We start from the raw sequence: 18,125 nt of genomic DNA, 5'->3' as shown, positions 1-18,125 counted from the left end.
AAAGTTCTTGCTTTTTAGTCGGATTTTAATCTCAACACGAATTTACATGATCGGGATCGATAAGAAAAACGGATTTTTGGTTACTTGTTTCTGGCGACCTCTAGTGGACCAGCGTGGGTGGTGTTGGAATTTGTTCCCGTGACCAAAAACCATCCGACGAAGTGTTTGTCCAATCAGCTTCCACGTTTTTATAACCTGCATGATGCTGAACGAATCCGCAGCCAGGATGCACTCCGGTGGGCGGGACATTTGTCTCTGATTGGTTGTTGGCGTAACTGGCGGAAAGACGGAATCCGTAATTGCTTCGTGTGTACTTTTGGTTAGATTTGCGATTTAAACATCTAGAAAAGATGCATTAATAATAATAATACTAATACTACTACTAATAATAATTACTATCTTAATAAAAGGACTAAAAGAAGATTTGCAGAGCTGTCGTGATAGACTGGAAATAAAGGTATGTATAACATGAATATGGATTCATAGTTTATTATGATTCGGTTCGTCTAAATGATTCATTTGAATCATTTTAATAATCATAGATTTGTTTTTAACACTCGGTTTATTACCATTAACTCATTAACACCTCCATTATGGTGTTAAATACAGAGAAGAGAAGCTGTTAAAGATAGCTATTTATCTAAACAGTGTTATATAATCAGGAGGAAAGTTCAGGACTGGACTAAAGGTCAGGACTTTACTCTCCTGCGTTTATTCACTGTTGTATATGGGTGTATTTTTCTGTAATATTCTCTCCATTTCTGTTCCTCTGTTCTGTTCCTCAGGATTATCATGGGCACTTTGCCGGACGTCACAGAGCTGAGAAGGAGGCTGGAGAACACGCTGATCTCGTACCATCACCTGGAGGAGAAGGAGTGGAGAGTGGCAAAGAAATTGGTTTGTCTTTTTATTATACACTGTTTTAAAGAAGAATAATCTTTACATCAAATCTAGAACATCTGTGTGTTTTTTGCTGATTTGAGACTGAGTGATGTGGAAGTTTGAGTTCTACAACACCACCATCTCCAAACCTTCTTCTTCTAAATCTTATACAACAGCAAGTTGCCGATGATTTAAAATAGAACCTTTTTAAATTAATGAAGGATCTATAATTTTCTATCCATTTGTACGTCAGTGACGAGTCAGTTCCAAGTCTTCGCTCATGTTATAGCAGCTATAAACAGTCTGATGAAATAAGATAAGAGAAAAATAATCTCAGCTGTTCATGTTCCTGAGAGAAACACAAACCAGTGTAAACTCCTCTGTCCTGAAGATGTGGAGAACTTCAGGTTCCAGCTTCACCTCTGATTGATATACAGCACTGACCGCTGACACTGGAGACTCCTTCCTCATGGGTTAAATGAGCGTCTCTGATGTGGAGCGTCTGCTGTACACGTCTTTGTGAATGAGCCGTTGCTATAGAAACGAATAGAGAAACATGTTGAAATTAGCGTGTTGATATAAAGCTGTGACGTTCAGCTGCGCTCTTATAGAGAATTAATCAACACCTCCTGACCAATTCTGAGTCCAGAGCTCATAGCGCTATGGTGTAAAAAGTGAACACTATAAATGAATATATTGAAACGAAGCAGCACACAGGCTGCGAGCCACACGAGACAATCGCTAGACAAAAGAACAAACAAAAATCTTTATATTAACTTTATTTTCCTCTACAGAAAGATGTCACCGCTTGGAGGAAACCTTCAGAAGAGTTCAGCGGCTTCCTGTGAGTCTGTCCTCTCGGTTCTGAGTCATTTCACTCTAATCATTCACACCTGAACCCCTGTGACTCCGCCCACTACAGTGTCCAGTCCCTGTGTTATTAGTTATGATAAGTAATGATGACCCACCTGAGAGAAAACTCCAGTTAAAAATACACACCGTTTTTATGTCTTTATATTTCCAATGATTACAAAATGCTTTGCAGGAACCTTTACTCTGATTGGTGAGAAGATCTTAGATCTGACCTGACATTTTTACTGGACACACCAATAAAGTACTGACCTACAGTCTGATCAGAAAAGATTCCTCTCGCTTGTTCTCGCTCTGAGAGACTGGAGTCAGGAGTGATCGGACAGATTGATTGCTTGTTGGTTCTTCTGTAAATCTGTGAGATGTTCTCATGAAGAGATCTCACACTTTGCTCCTCCTGCTCATCTTTCTGAAGCAGTCTGATCTAATTAGAGTTTTGTTGTAGAGATTTGTTGGAACGACATTCTGCTCGTATAAGATCTGAGGTGTGAGCAGATTCTTGCCTGCAGGTATAAAGTGGAGGGCTTGGTGATGGAGAAGCCGTGCAGGATAATGGACTACATTCGTCCAGGACCTTATCGCTTACAGTGGGACAGTCTGATGACCACGCTGGAGATTCTAGAAACTGTAGACAAGGTAAAAGAGCAAAAATGCTTCATTTAGTGTCACCTGTCACTGAAATCACCAGAGACCAATGAAGGAGCAGACCTTTGAGCTGATGTGTATTTTAATATGTGTGTGTGTGTGTGTGTTGTAGGCGTGTTGTGTGACGCGCTACACCACTGCAGGACAGCTGTGGAACATCATCGCTCCTCGAGAGTTCGTGGATTTCTCCTACACCACTGATTATCAGAGCGGCCTTCTGTCCTGCGGTGAGAAACGTTTACACTTTAACATCTAAATAAACTGAGTAAAGGAGCAGGTCGGTCCTGCTGACACACCCCCTCTCCTGATTGGCTGATTGTGTGTGTGTGTCAGGTGTGAGTGTGGAGCGTGAGCAGCAGGAGCAGAGCTGTGTGCGAGGTTATAATCACCCTTGCGGTTGGTTCTGTGTTCCGGTCGATGTTGAGGACGTGGACGTCCCCTGCAGTCTGCTCACCGGATACATCCAGACTGACCTGAGGGGCAAAATCCCACAGTCTGCAGTGGACGTCGCCATGGCAACCACACTTACCACCTTCTACGCTGAACTCAAGAAAGCACTTGCAACCTAGACCCCCTCCCCTCTCTCATTCATTCACTCTCTCTCTCTCTCTCTCTCTCTCATTCATTCCCCCCCCTCTCTCTCTCATTCATTCACTCTCTCTCTCTCTCTCTCTCATTCATTCCCTCTCTCTCTCTCTCTCTCTCTCTCTCTCATTCATTCCCTCTCTCTCTCTCTCTCTCTCTCTCATTCATTCCCTCTCTCTCTCTCTCTCTCTCTCTCTCATTCATTCCCTCTCTCTCTCTCTCTCTTGTACACCTTCTCTGTACATGAAACACTTGATGTAATAAGTACAGCATTATATTTTTGTAAAAAGTGAAACATATACAAATAGATAGACAGACAGATAGATAGATAGATAGATAGATAGATAGATAGATAGATAGATAGATAGATAGATAGATATTTTATAAATGCTATATCACAGGATTTCTTTTAATTGTATGATAATAAATATTCTGGTGCTAATCGATCTCTCCGGTGTGTGTCAGGTTTATAATGACTGGTTAAATTCGACTAGTTAAAAATTCCATTTTGAGATTTTGAGTTAATTTTTGATCAGAGTGCAATATTTCTTGGAGGTGCCAAAATCCACTTTCTATTCATTGCTGTAGCTTTTAGACACTGAATGTTCTGTAAAGTCATGAAGGGTCTCTGTGTCTTGCTGCCGGTTAAATGAAGGAAAAGTTGATGTTTTTAATGCAGTTATTAAAATCATTGAATCGAGTGGACCCAGAGTGTGTTTCTGCTGATTTCCATCACAGACGCTGATGATAATCAGAGCGTATGCTCGGAAACAGGAAACTGAGCTCCGGGTGAATCTTTAGCTTAACGTTTCTTAGAATTTAAGACTACAATAAGTCCATTGTTGTATCATGGTGACTTTCACAACATACAGTAAACTAGAGTCAGAATAAAACACACAACTGCTGAACTCACTCAGTGTGTGTCTGAGCTTCAGCTTCGGCCAGGACAGGTCAATATCTGACTGAGGTTTTTATCCTCCAGCTCATAAATAAAGGCCTTCACACACATCATCACTGAGCTTCAGGTCTTGGTAATAAATAGATAAATAGATAGATAGATAGATAGATAGATAGATAGATAGATTCTAGTTTTCTAGTTTGATTTATTAATATGTCTATACATCATTATCATATCTATGTTTTTTAATAATAAATAAATGTGATTCTATATCATTCTATTTAAAAACATGATTTCTTTAAATTTCTATTTCCAATATTTCTACAGGTCTGAAAAAAAAATTCCAGATAAAGCAGAAATATTATTGCAGTAATTTGGCCTGTAGATGGGGCAATTTAATCACTTTCACAGTTATAGAAATATAATTTTGGAAAGATGTGAAAAGTAAAAACAAGCAATAACACCTGGGTTTAGTTTAGTTTAGTTTAGTTTAGTTTAGTTTAGTTTAGTTTAGTTTAGTTTTTTGTGAAAAATGTTCCTGAAAATTTAAATATTAAAAATGTAAATATTAAATTCTGCGCCATAAGTTGCATTTCGAGCTTAAAAAAAGTACAACGGTGAATTGTGTTGCTTCGCTTTTTGTTGAAATTATTAAAATTTTACTTCATCAAAAATCTCCAAATCCTGAAAATCTGAAATATTTTATTGAAATTAAAAACCGAGCAGCGTTACTTTAGCGTTTCGCCTCACAGCGTTTCGCCTCACAAAACCCCGCCTCTTTTGCTAGTAGGGCGGACTCCCACTCGCGTTACTGATTGGGCCATCAAACTGTCAGTCATGTAACCGCAGCCAATCAGAGGATCAGAATCTCACAGCGCAATACCGATGGGAAATAAATAACGCGTTAGAGATGGTATTTAAGCACTGGCTAGCGTGAGCTAGCTCGTTAGCAGTTAAATGTCAACGAACATTGATATAACTTCACAAATCCGACATTACTCATGGATTAAATGAAGAGGAGAACTTTCAGGATCTGATGAAATTTCTCCACAGCTAGAAGTTCAGCTCTTGACATAACCTGCTTCTTGTAAGTACTGCCAAGTTACTCGACCATTTTTGTGTATATTGGTTAAGTAAGTTAACTAAATGAACAACATTTAACTTAACTGTTTACCGCTGGACATGCTGGTTTACATGGTAGTTAAGTTGTAGTTAACTAATAGTTGAAATGCTCGCCAGAATATGAACCGTAGGTGAACTGGGCCGAAGACCGAATGTCTTGCTCCATGTTATATAAGTGCACTCGTTAGGGTGTGAATAAAGCGTCATGTACACTACAGCTAGTGCACTACATGCACCCTAAGGAGCCATTTTGTATTTAACCCTCGTTTATCTCCTCTAGAGGTTTAATCTAACGTTTAAATTTGGGATAATGTTTATAAACGTGGGTCAAACGTGACAGGTTTATTATATGACCAAGCGACAATTAAAAATACTTTTAAAAAGGCTGCTTATAACACATTAATAACAAGTCAAAAGGCAACTGAAAAATACAAATGAATGTTGAATAAAGTTACATTACAGAAAACGACACGAAATTTCATTTTTTGTCATTTAAATATCGAAAGATATTTCCGAATTCTAACAGTAATCAGCTAAACCTAGACAAAAACGTGTTATTAATGATTTAAGTTAATTTGTATGAATATTTAGCGCTATTAAGTAACTATAAGCATGCAGATTGTTCATTTGAGTAATAACACGTTAATAACAACTGAAATGTGTAATCATACGGAACACGTTGTACATTCCTCAAGTTCAAGTTCCTCTTAGGTTTTTAGCAACATGATGGTGATGACAGAAAGCTGAACATGTAAGTAAAATTAGCAGCAGGCTGAGAAACTGACAAGATAAACATGTAATTGTAATGAAGCTGTCTGGGTGGGAGGGGCTTATTGTCTCTCACCTGTCAATCTCAGTGACACCAGCCAATCATGGGCGTGTGTGAACTCGAGTATGAGGAAGAGGGCAGATATCACGAGAACGTTACCCTGTGCTGTGACGCAGCATGAGCACGTGTCGTTAGACTATTTTTGTTTTTAGATTTAAAACGTATTATTTTCATTTATTAAAAAAAATAGTTTCATAAAAAAATATGGATGTTACATCGCTGTATTGTCCTGCTGAAGCAAGAGTTCATAAAGCTGCTTACATGAACGTAGCTTCAGTGTGTTTAAGTGATTGTTCAAGTTTATGTTCTAATGTTTGTGTGTGTGTGTGTGTGTGTGTGTGTGTGTGAGAGAGAGAGAGAGAGAGATAAGTCAGCACCCTCTCTCTGTACGCACTCTGATAACTGCAGGAGTGTGTGTGTGTGTGCTGACAGACGCCATGTCACATGTTCGCTACAGTCTCCACATTATTCAGTGTAACTATAAAAGGATAAAAGCTGTTTTTGATGATTAAAGTTATTACTATAGAAATATTCTTTAAGAGGAACAAAACTCTGGGGAATCAGAATCAGAATCAGAAAAGGTTTTATTCCCGGGTACAGCAAAGGGTCAGCAAAGAGCCCTTTACAGTACTAGGAATTTGTCTTGGTGTCAGGTGCAAACATATACACAGGTATGAAATGTCTGTACAAATGTACACAAGTTTAGAAAAGAGCTAGAATAAGTGAAATAAATAATAATAAACTGTATAAAGTGACTTGCATGAGAAGTAGTGCTGTAACGGGAAAATGATCAGCTTTAGAGTGACTCCACAAATCAATTATTACTAATTAAGTACAGTGAATGTTGATACAGTGATAGAGGGATACAGTGAGAGTGATACAGTGATAGCGTGATACAGTGATAGCGTGATAGCGTGATACAGTGATACAGTGATAGAGGGATACAGTGAGAGTGATAGCGTGATAGCGTGATAGAGGGATACAGTGATAGAGGGATACAGTGATAGAGGGATACAGTGATAGAGGGATACAGTGAGAGTGATAGAGGGATACAGGGATAGAGGGATACAGTGAGAGTGATAGCGTGATACAGTGATACAGTGATACAGTGATAGCGTGATACAGTGATACAGTGATAGAGGGATACAGTGATAGAGGGATAGAGGGATACAGTGAGAGTGATAGAGTGATACAGTGATAGAGTGATACAGTGATAGAGTGATACAGTGATAGAGGGATACAGTGATAGAGTGATACAGTGATAGAGTGATACAGTGATAGAGGGATACAGTGATAGAGGGATACAGTGATAGAGGGATACAGTGAGAGTGATAGAGTGATAGAGTGATAGAGTGATAGAGTGATACAGTGATAGAGGGATACAGTGAGAGTGATAGCGTGATAGCGTGATAGAGGGATAGAGGGATACAGTGATAGAGGGATACAGTGATAGAGGGATACAGTGATAGAGGGATACAGTGAGAGTGATAGAGGGATAGAGTGATAGAGGGATAGAGTGATAGAGGGATACAGTGATAGAGGGATACAGTGAGAGTGATAGCGTGATAGCGTGATAGAGGGATAGAGGGATACAGTGATAGAGGGATACAGTGATAGAGGGATACAGTGATAGAGGGATACAGTGAGAGTGATAGAGGGATAGAGGGATAGAGTGATAGAGGGATACAGGGATAGAGGGATACAGTGAGAGTGATAGCGTGATAGCGTGATACAGTGATACAGTGATAGAGGGATACAGTGAGAGTGATAGCGTGATAGAGTGATAGCGTGATACAGTGATAGCGTGATACAGTGATACAGTGATAGAGGGATACAGTGAGAGTGATAGCGTGATAGAGGGATACAGTGATAGAGGGATACAGTGATAGAGGGATACAGTGATAGAGGGATACAGTGATAGAGGGATACAGTGAGAGTGATAGCGTGATAGCGTGATAGCGTGATACAGTGATACAGTGATACAGTGATACAGTGATAGAGGGATACAGTGATACAGTGATAGAGGGATAGAGGGATACAGTGAGAGTGATAGAGTGATACAGTGAGAGTGATACAGTGATAGAGGGATACAGTGATACAGTGATAGAGGGATACAGTGAGAGTGATACAGTGATACAGTGATAGAGGGATACAGTGATAGAGGGATACAGGGATAGAGGGATACAGTGAGAGTGATAGCGTGATACAGTGATAGCGTGATACAGTGATAGCGTGATACAGTGATAGTGATACAGTGATACAGTGATAGCGTGATACAGTGATACAGTGATAGAGGGATAGAGGGATACAGTGAGAGTGATAGAGTGATACAGTGAGAGTGATACAGTGATAGAGGGATACAGTGATAGAGGGATACAGTGATACAGTGATAGAGGGATACAGTGAGAGTGATACAGTGATAGAGGGATACAGTGATAGAGGGATACAGTGATAGAGGGATACAGTGAGAGTGATAGAGGGATACAGGGATAGAGGGATACAGTGAGAGTGATACAGTGATAGCGTGATACAGTGATACAGTGATAGAGGGATACAGTGATAGTGATAGAGGGATACAGTGAGAGTGATACAGTGATAGCGTGATACAGTGATAGCGTGATACAGTGATACAGTGATACAGTGATAGAGGGATACAGTGATACAGTGATAGAGGGATACAGTGATACAGTGATAGAGGGATACAGTGATAGAGGGATAGAGGGATACAGTGAGAGTGATAGAGGGATAGAGGGATACAGTGAGAGTGATAGAGGGATACAGTGATACAGTGATAGAGGGATAGAGGGATACAGTGAGAGTGATAGAGGGATACAGTGATAGCGTGATACAGTGATAGCGTGATACAGTGATAGCGTGATACAGTGATACAGTGATAGAGGGATACAGTGATACAGTGATAGAGGGATAGAGGGATACAGTGAGAGTGATAGAGGGATACAGTGATAGAGGGATACAGTGAGAGTGATACAGTGATAGAGGGATACAGTGAGAGGGATACAGTGAGAGGGATACAGTGAGAGAGGGATAGTGATAGAGGGATAGAGTGATAGAGGGATAGAGTGATAGTGATAGCGATACAGTGATAGTGATACAGTGATAGTGGGATACAGTGATAGTGGGATACAGTGATAGTGGGATACAGTGATAGAGGGATACAGTGATAGAGGGATACAGTGAGAGTGATAGAGTGAGAGTGATAGAGGGATAGAGGGATACAGTGATACAGTGATAGAGGGATACAGTGATACAGTGATAGAGGGATAGAGGGATACAGTGAGAGTGATAGAGGGATAGAGGGATACAGTGAGAGTGATAGAGGGATACAGTGATACAGTGATAGAGGGATAGAGGGATACAGTGAGAGTGATAGAGGGATACAGTGATAGCGTGATACAGTGATAGCGTGATACAGTGATAGCGTGATACAGTGATAGCGTGATACAGTGATACAGTGATAGAGGGATACAGTGATAGAGGGATACAGTGAGAGTGATAGAGGGATACAGTGATAGAGGGATACAGTGAGAGTGATACAGTGATAGAGGGATACAGTGAGAGGGATACAGTGAGAGAGGGATAGAGTGATAGAGGGATAGAGTGATAGAGGGATAGAGTGATAGTGATAGCGATACAGTGATAGTGATACAGTGATAGTGGGATACAGTGATAGTGGGATACAGTGATAGAGGGATACAGTGATAGAGGGATACAGTGAGAGGGATACAGTGATAGAGGGATACAGTGATAGAGGGATACAGTGATAGAGGGATACAGTGATAGAGGGATACAGTGATAGAGGGATATAGTGAGAGTGATACAGTGATAGAGGGATACAGTGATACAGTGATAGAGGGATACAGTGAGAGTGATACAGTGATAGAGGGATACAGTGAGAGGGATACAGTGAGAGGGATACAGTGATAGAGGGATAGAGTGATAGTGATAGCGTGATACAGTGAGAGTGATACAGTGAGAGTGGGATACAGTGATAGAGGGATACAGTGATACAGTGATAGAGGGATACAGTGAGAGTGATACAGTGATACAGTGATAGAGGGATACAGTGAGAGTGATACAGTGATACAGTGATAGAGGGATACAGTGATACAGTGATAGCGTGATACAGTGATAGCGTGATACAGTGATAGCGTGATACAGTGATAGCGTGATACAGTGATACAGTGATAGAGGGATACAGGGATAGAGGGATAGAGGGATACAGTGAGAGTGATACAGTGATAGAGTGATACAGTGATAGAGGGATATAGTGAGAGTGATACAGTGATAGAGGGATACAGTGAGAGTGATACAGTGATAGAGGGATAGCGTGATAGCGTGATAGTGATAGCGTGATAGTGATACAGTGATACAGTGATAGTGATACAGTGATAGAGTGAGAGTGATAGAGTGAGAGTGATAGAGGGATACAGTGATAGAGGGATACAGTGAGAGTGATACAGTGATACAGTGATAGAGGGATACAGTGAGAGTGATACAGTGATAGTGACAGAGTGATAGAGGGATACAGTGATACAGTGATAGAGGGATACAGTGATAGAGGGATACAGTGATAGAGGGATATAGTGAGAGTGATACAGTGATACAGTGATAGAGGGATACAGTGAGAGTGATACAGTGATAGAGGGATAGAGGGATAGAGTGATAGCGTGATAGCGTGATAGTGATAGCGTGATACAGTGATAGTGATACAGTAATACAGTGATAGTGATAGAGTGAGAGTGATAGAGGGATACAGTGATAGAGGGATACAGTGAGAGGGATACAGTGATAGAGGGATACAGTGAGAGGGATACAGTGAGAGGGATACAGTGAGAGGGATACAGTGATAGAGGGATAGAGTGATAGTGATAGCGTGATACAGTGAGAGTGATACAGTGAGAGTGGGATACAGTGATAGTGGGATACAGTGATAGAGGGATACAGTGAGAGTGATACAGTGATAGAGGGATACAGTGAGAGTGATACAGTGATAGAGGGATACAGTGAGAGTGATACAGTGATAGAGTGATACAGTGAGAGTGATAGAGTGATACAGTGAGAGTGATAGAGTGATACAGTGAGAGTGATAGAGTGATACAGTGAGAGTGATACAGTGATACAGTGATAGAGGGATACAGTGAGAGTGATACAGTGATAGAGGGATACAGTGATAGAGGGATACAGTGATAGAGGGATGCAGTGATAGAGGGATGCAGTGATAGAGGGATGCAGTGATAGAGGGATACAGTGATAGAGGGATACAGTGATAGAGGGATAGAGTGAGCGTGATAGTGATAGCGTGATAGAGTGATAGCGTGATAGAGTGATAGCGTGATAGAGTGATAGCGTGATAGTGATAGCGTGATACAGTGATAGTGGGATACAGTGAGAGTGATAGAGTGATAGAGGGATACAGTGAGAGTGATACAGTGATAGAGGGATACAGTGAGAGTGATACAGTGATAGTCATAGAGGGATACAGTGAGAGTGATACAGTGATAGAGGGATAGAGTGATAGTGAGAGTGATAGAGGGATAGAGGGATACAGTGAGAGTGATAGAGGGATAGAGGGATACAGTGAGAGTGATAGAGGGATACAGTGATAGAGGGATACAGTGATAGAGGGATACAGTGATAGAGGGATACAGTGATAGAGTGATACAGTGATAGCGTGATACAGTGATAGTGTTATAGTGATACAGAGAACAGAAAATGTAATCTGTAGTGCTGTAATGATAAATTACACGTTTATTCAAATACCAGGATTTTCCATTCGTTTTTGTCAACAACAACTCACACAGGGGTTACACACAATTAACACCACACACACACACACACACACAACATACACACACATACACACACACACTTAAAATGAACATACACACACACACCTAGTTCTTTCATTTCCTGTTTCTTCCAGTCTGAAGACACACCGCAGAAGCCGCAAGGTGACCAACTGTAGTGCTGCAGCAGTGTGTGTGTGTAAGAGACATTACACTGTAGGGGGTGTGGGGAATTTTGCCAACTTTTTTTCCTTTAACTCTCCTACTGTAGGGAAAACCCCGTCTACATTAACACACTAACCCAGTGCTGACTTCAGTGAGCTGCTTATTGATGTTATCATTAGTTTATAAGAGCTTTATAAACACAGCACTGCTGTTCATAAGCATGTAACGCAGTGGGATTCGGATCTCATCTCAGCTCAGGTCACGTCTGTGCAGGTAATTTAGCACTTCTGTGGCTTCAGTTTATGTGTGGACGTTAAGTGTGTGTGTGTGTGTGTGTGTGTGTGTTAAGTGGTGTTAATTGTGTGTATCCCCTGTGTGAGTTGTCGTGTTGACTCAGGCTGTATGTAACACACAAAGTCTCTGATTTCTGAGAAGTTCCTCAGAATGCTCTCTCTCTCTCTCTCTCTCTCTCTCTCTCTCTCTCTCTCTCTCTCTCTCTCTCGTCACACTCTGTTCGTTTCACTTCCTGTTCTGCACACTGCGGAGTTGCGTCGCTTCCATCTGAGTGTGTAGTTTCACCCTGCGTAGGGAAACGAGAGCGAGAGAGAAACAGAAGGAGGACAAATCAGGAATGTTTTTAATCCACAACGTCCATCAGCAGCATCAACAACAACAAAAAAAAAAAAAACGGTTCCAACAACACTGACCAACACACACACACACACACACACACACACGCAGTGCTAAAAAATACTTTCTTAAACAGCCTTTAAATATGAGATATCACTTAGAAATATGTTGTTTGTTGTTTTTAAATTGTGTGTGTGTAGATCATCTAAACTGTGTGTCCAGGCAGTGGGCGGGATTAATGAGGAATAATCAGGAGGTCAGTATGAAACTGCAGGAGAAGGAGATGAGTGTGGGAACTGCTTGTTCTTGGCAGGTGTGATGAGTTTTGAAGAGATTCCCAGGAGAGTAAGACTGAAACTGAAACCCTGAACATGCCTGTAACAGAGACACGTCTAAAACGTGTTCAACATGCCATGAATAGCTTAGAAAATAATCATATATTTTTTAAAAACGCAGCATTACACAGAGTTGTGACACAACTATTATGTCATCATGCTGGAAAACATTCAGTAATACACTACATACAGATCAGTATCACAGTTTAATGATATTTTTAATTAATTAATTAAAGATTAATGCTTCAAATTAATTTGATAGATAGATAGATAGATAGATAGATAGATAGATAGATAGATAGATAGATAGATAGATAGATAGATAGATGTGTGTTAATCACAATATCTTTTTTTAAAAAGTGAGAAATTATGCTAATATTATATGTATAAACTTAAGTTCAAATTTTATTTTTTTAAAGTTTAAAAAATATATGAAATTCTACAAATTTAACAAACAAATCTAATCAGTGACACAAAAAGAGAAAAACATGAAGCTACAGATATTTTTGTGTTAAAAAATAACAACTATGTATTTAAGTTTTAAATAATCTTTCTTTGATTAAAATAAAATAATTAAATGTATTTCCCGCCCTTCAGTGGAATTCATTTCTACACATGGTCGATTTGCGCAGACCCCGCCCACTCATTTACATATGAATTATTAGGACCACCTCCGGTTTGGTTTGCAGAGTTTTTACAGTGAACACATGAGAGGGAATTCCAGCTAATGGATTCAACTGACTTCTCCAGATATTTACTCAACACTCACTTTAAGTGAGTTGCCATGGAAGAAACCTGGCTCAGCAAAATCTTGAATGAGAGAACTCACTTTAGTCTGGACACGCCAGTATCGACTGACTGTCTGCATTAGCAATAGTGCTAACGTTATGGCAGACGAGCGTATGTACGCATACGTTCACGGCGCTTCCTGGTGTGACCCGAGGCTCAGAATGTGATGTAAGCTTCTGAAACTGCAGTACGCTCGAGTTCTTACGCTGTCACGGTTTCACAGTTAGTCACGGCGTCTGATTGGTCGCTTTCTTCTCAGTTTATGAAGTTTGTGTCAAGTTCTTCTCACGGTTCTCACGGCTTTCATCTTCTACTGACTAAGTGATTTTATGGAAAATGTCGATGTCTCTTTTTTCCTCCTCCTCTCCTACCAGAAACACAGAAAAATAAAACAGAGGTTTTATAGACAGATATTCTGGTCATGAGATCTACTGATGACCAATTGACGTGACCATGCCCCCTTCAGGAAGCGCCTATTATGCAAATTAAAGACAAGTCAAGCCACAGTCCTCTCTGTGAATCCTTCAGATAGATAGATAGATAGATGAGTGGGTGGGTGGGTGGGTGGATGGATAGATGGATGGATGGATGGATAGACAGAAGGACAGATGGATGGACAGATAGATAGATAGATAGATAGAGTGAGGGGAAAAAATGATTTGATCCCCTGCTGATTTTGTACGTTTGCCCACTGACAAAGAAATGATCAGTCTGTAATTTTAATGGTCGGTGTATTTGAACAGTGAGAGACAGAATAACAACAAAAAAATCCAGAAAAACACATTTCAGAAAAGTTCTACATTGATTTACATTTTAATGATTGAAATAAGTATTTGATCCCCTATCAATCAGAAAGATTTCTGGCTCCCAGGTGTCTTTTATACAGGTAAGGAGCTGAGATTACAGTAGGAGCACTCTCGGGGAGTGCTCTTAATCTCAGCTCCTTAACTGTATGAAAGACACCTGTCCACAGAAGGAAGCAATCAATCAGATTCCAAACTCTCCATCATGGCCAAGACCAAAGAGCTGTCCATGGATGTCAGGGACAAGATTGTAGACCTACACAAGGCTGGAATGAGCTACAAGACCATCGCCAAGCAGCTTGGTGAGAAGGTGACAACAGTTGGTGCAATTATTCCCAAATGGAAGAAACACAAAAGGACTGTCGATCTTCCTCGGTCTGGGGCTCCATGCAAGATCTCACCTCATGGAGTTTCAATGATCATGAGAACGGCGAGGAATCGGCCCAGAATTACACTGGAGGATTTTGTCAATGACCTCAAGGCAGCTGGGACCACAGTCACCAAGAAAACACACTACGACGTGAAAGACTGAAATCCAGTAGCGCCCGCAAGGGTCCCCCTGCTAAAGAAAGCACATGTACAGGACCATCTGAAGTTTGCCAGTGAACATCTGAATGATTCAGAGGAGAACTGGGTGAAAGTGTTGTGGTCAAATGAGACCAAAATCCAGCTCTTTGGCATCAACTCAACTTGCCATGTTTGGAGGAGGAGGAATGCTGCCTATGACTCCAAGAAGACCATCCCCACCGTCAAACATGGAGGTGGAAACATTATGCTTTGGGGGTGATGTTCTGGATTTTTTTGTTGTTATTCTGTCTCTCACTGTTCAGATAAACCTACCATTAAAATTACAGACTGATCATTTCTCTGTCAGTGGGCAAACGTACCAAATCAGCAGGGGATCAAATCATGTTTTCCCTCACTATAGATAGATAGATAGATAGATAGATAGATAGATAGATGGATAGATGGATAGATGGATGGATAGATGGATAGATAGGTTGCGAAAAAGTTACAGAACACAAAGGTGGTTCTGGAAATCTAATAACACAGGAAGAAGAATATTAAGGGGATTTCATTGTTATAGTTTTACACATACACACACACACACACGTTTGTGCTTTTGTATAAAAATTTCCGTAAGGCACATTTCCTTTCATTTTCAGCCCCGTGTTCTGATTCCTTTACACTGTGTATTGATGATAAATGTAGATGCTGTGGTTAACATGGTGTGAGAACATGACTGTCATGCGCTGGTCATTTCTGTCGTCCAGTTGGGAAACACTCTGTGTCATGTTGCCTCCACGTCTGAAGTGGAAGTTGGAACTTTTGCGAAACAATCTCCAGATTTTTCCCCGAAAAGTTTAGCAAAGCCAGATGTGGGTATTTAATCCAAACTTCCTTAAACACTTTAATGCTTTGAGTGGGTGGTATTTCTGTATGTACATAACACACACACACACAAACACACACACACACACACACACAGATGGTTTTTTTTTGTTTACACATTAAACACTACATGGTTGAGGTCTGTAGGTGCAGTGACCTCCAGTCAAAGTGACACAGGTTCATCAAGCGTGTGTGTGTGTGTGTGTGTGTGTGTGTGTGTGTGTGTTATGGAGCCCTTAGGGAATCTCCAACCTTGTGATCGTGTGTGTGTGTGTGTGTGTGTGTGTGTGTGTGTGTGTGTGTGTGAGAAAGAGATGTTCCGCTTCATGCTTTTGGCTTCTTTATGAAAATAATTGGTTACTGTTTAGACCTTAAATTCGAGCTGTCAGTGAAATAAAAGTGAAGTAATAAGAGATTTCTGTGTGTTTACTCGAACCTGTGACTCGAACCTGTGACTCAAACCTGTGACTCGAACCTGGACGGTGTTTTAATCGTAAATAAGCCTCGGCAGTGTGGTGTTTTCATCTATTTTAATACTTTCCTTTTCCTGTGAGTCCTGTCCAGGGTGTGAAATGTGTGGAAGGGGGCGGGGCTTACTCGCAGAGCGTTGGAAAATAATCAGGGGGAGAGAAAACGGAGGAAAGTGGGGTCAAAGGGCAAACGGAGGGAAATAGAGGATGCTGACCTCATGAAGTGTTTTTACTTTGTTAATAACTTCCTTAAAACTTCGGAGAACACTGGGCTAAGATAGGAACACATTCCACACACACACTCCACACACACACACTCCACACACACACACTCCACACACACACTCCACACACACACACTCCACACACACACACTCCACACACACACACTCCACACACACATTCCACACACACTCTCCACACACACACACTCTCCACACACACTCTCCACACACACACTCCACACTCTCCACACACACTCTCCACACACACTCTCCACACTCCACACGCACACACTCTCCACACACACTCTCCACACACACTCTCCACACACACTCTCCACACTCCACACGCACACACTCTCCACACACACTCTCCACACACACACTCCACACTCTCCACACACACTCTCCACACTCCACACGCACACACTCTCCACACACACTCTCCACACACACACTCCACACTCTCCACACACACTCTCCACACTCCACACGCACACACTCTCCACACACACTCTCCACACACACTCTCCACACACACTCCACACACACTCCACACACTCCACACACACACTCCACACACACACTCTCCACACACACACTCCACACACACACTCCACACACACTCTCCACACTCTCCACACACACTCCACACACACTCTCCACACTCTCCACACTCTCCACACACTCTCCACACTCTCCACACTCTCCACACACACTCCACACACACTCTCCACACACTCTCCACACACACTCTCCACACACACTCTCCACACACACTCTCCACACACACTCTCCACACACACTCTACACACACACTCCACACACACACTCCACACTCTCCACACACACTCTACACACACCCCACACACTCCCCACACTGTACACACACTCCGCACACACTGTACACACACTCAACACACTCTACACACACCCCACACACTCCACACACTGTACACACACTCCGCACACACTCCGCACACTGTACACACACTCCACACACTGTACACACTCCACACACACTCCACACACACTCCACACACACTCAGCACACACTCCACACACACACTCAACACACACACTGCACACACACTCCACACACTCCACACACTCAACACACTCCGCACACACTCAACACACACACTGCGCACACACTCCACACACTCCACACACACTCCGCACACACACTCCACACACTCTCCACACACACTCTCCACACTCCACACACACTCCACACACACTCCACACACTCTCTCCACACACACTCTCCACACACACTCTCCACACACACACTCCACACTCTCCACACACACTCTACACACACCCCACACACTCCCCACACTGTACACACACTCCGCACACACTGTACACACACCCCACACACTGTACACACACTCAACACACTCTACACACACCCCACACACTCCACACACTGTACACACACTCCGCACACACTCCGCACACTGTACACACACTCCACACACTGTACACACTCCACACACACTCCACACACACTCAGCACACACTCCACACACACACTCAACACACACACTGCACACACACTCCACACACTCCGCACACACACTCCGCACACACTCCGCACACACACTCCACACACACACACTCCACACACACTCCGCACACACACTCCACACACTCCACACACACACACTCCACACACA

General features: G+C 41.9%; 2 protein-coding genes across 4 annotated transcripts in view; both read left to right on the top strand.

Moving 5' to 3' along the window:
- The first annotated feature begins 240 nt into the window (after positions 1-240).
- stard4 (StAR-related lipid transfer (START) domain containing 4) lies at positions 241-3,687 on the top strand. Of its 3 annotated transcripts, none has more exons than XM_058415159.1 (7): positions 241-319; positions 411-457; positions 786-897; positions 1,677-1,726; positions 2,262-2,388; positions 2,510-2,624; positions 2,731-3,687. In XM_058415159.1, the coding sequence occupies exons 3-7, from the start codon at positions 793-795 to the stop codon at positions 2,964-2,966; spliced, it is 633 nt and encodes a 210-aa protein (XP_058271142.1). In that variant the 5' UTR covers positions 241-319; positions 411-457; positions 786-792; the 3' UTR covers positions 2,967-3,687. The 3 variants fall into 3 exon arrangements, with proteins under 3 accessions (XP_058271142.1, XP_058271141.1, XP_058271143.1); XM_058415160.1 differs by having other exon boundaries at positions 279-306; XM_058415158.1 differs by having other exon boundaries at positions 274-457.
- Positions 3,688-4,763: 1,076 nt separating this feature from the next.
- Positions 4,764-18,125, top strand: part of jak2a (Janus kinase 2a) — a 31,421-nt gene continuing 18,059 nt past the window's right edge. Inside the window, exon 1 of the mRNA XM_058415157.1 lies at positions 4,764-4,967. The gene's annotated coding sequence lies outside the window, so the exon portion shown is untranslated. The remainder of the gene's footprint in view (positions 4,968-18,125) is intronic.

Source organism: Hemibagrus wyckioides, linkage group LG18 (assembly GCF_019097595.1).
Source record: "Hemibagrus wyckioides isolate EC202008001 linkage group LG18, SWU_Hwy_1.0, whole genome shotgun sequence".
Classification (NCBI taxonomy): domain Eukaryota; kingdom Metazoa; phylum Chordata; class Actinopteri; order Siluriformes; family Bagridae; genus Hemibagrus; species Hemibagrus wyckioides.
This window is presented reverse-complemented; position numbering and strand designations above follow the sequence as displayed.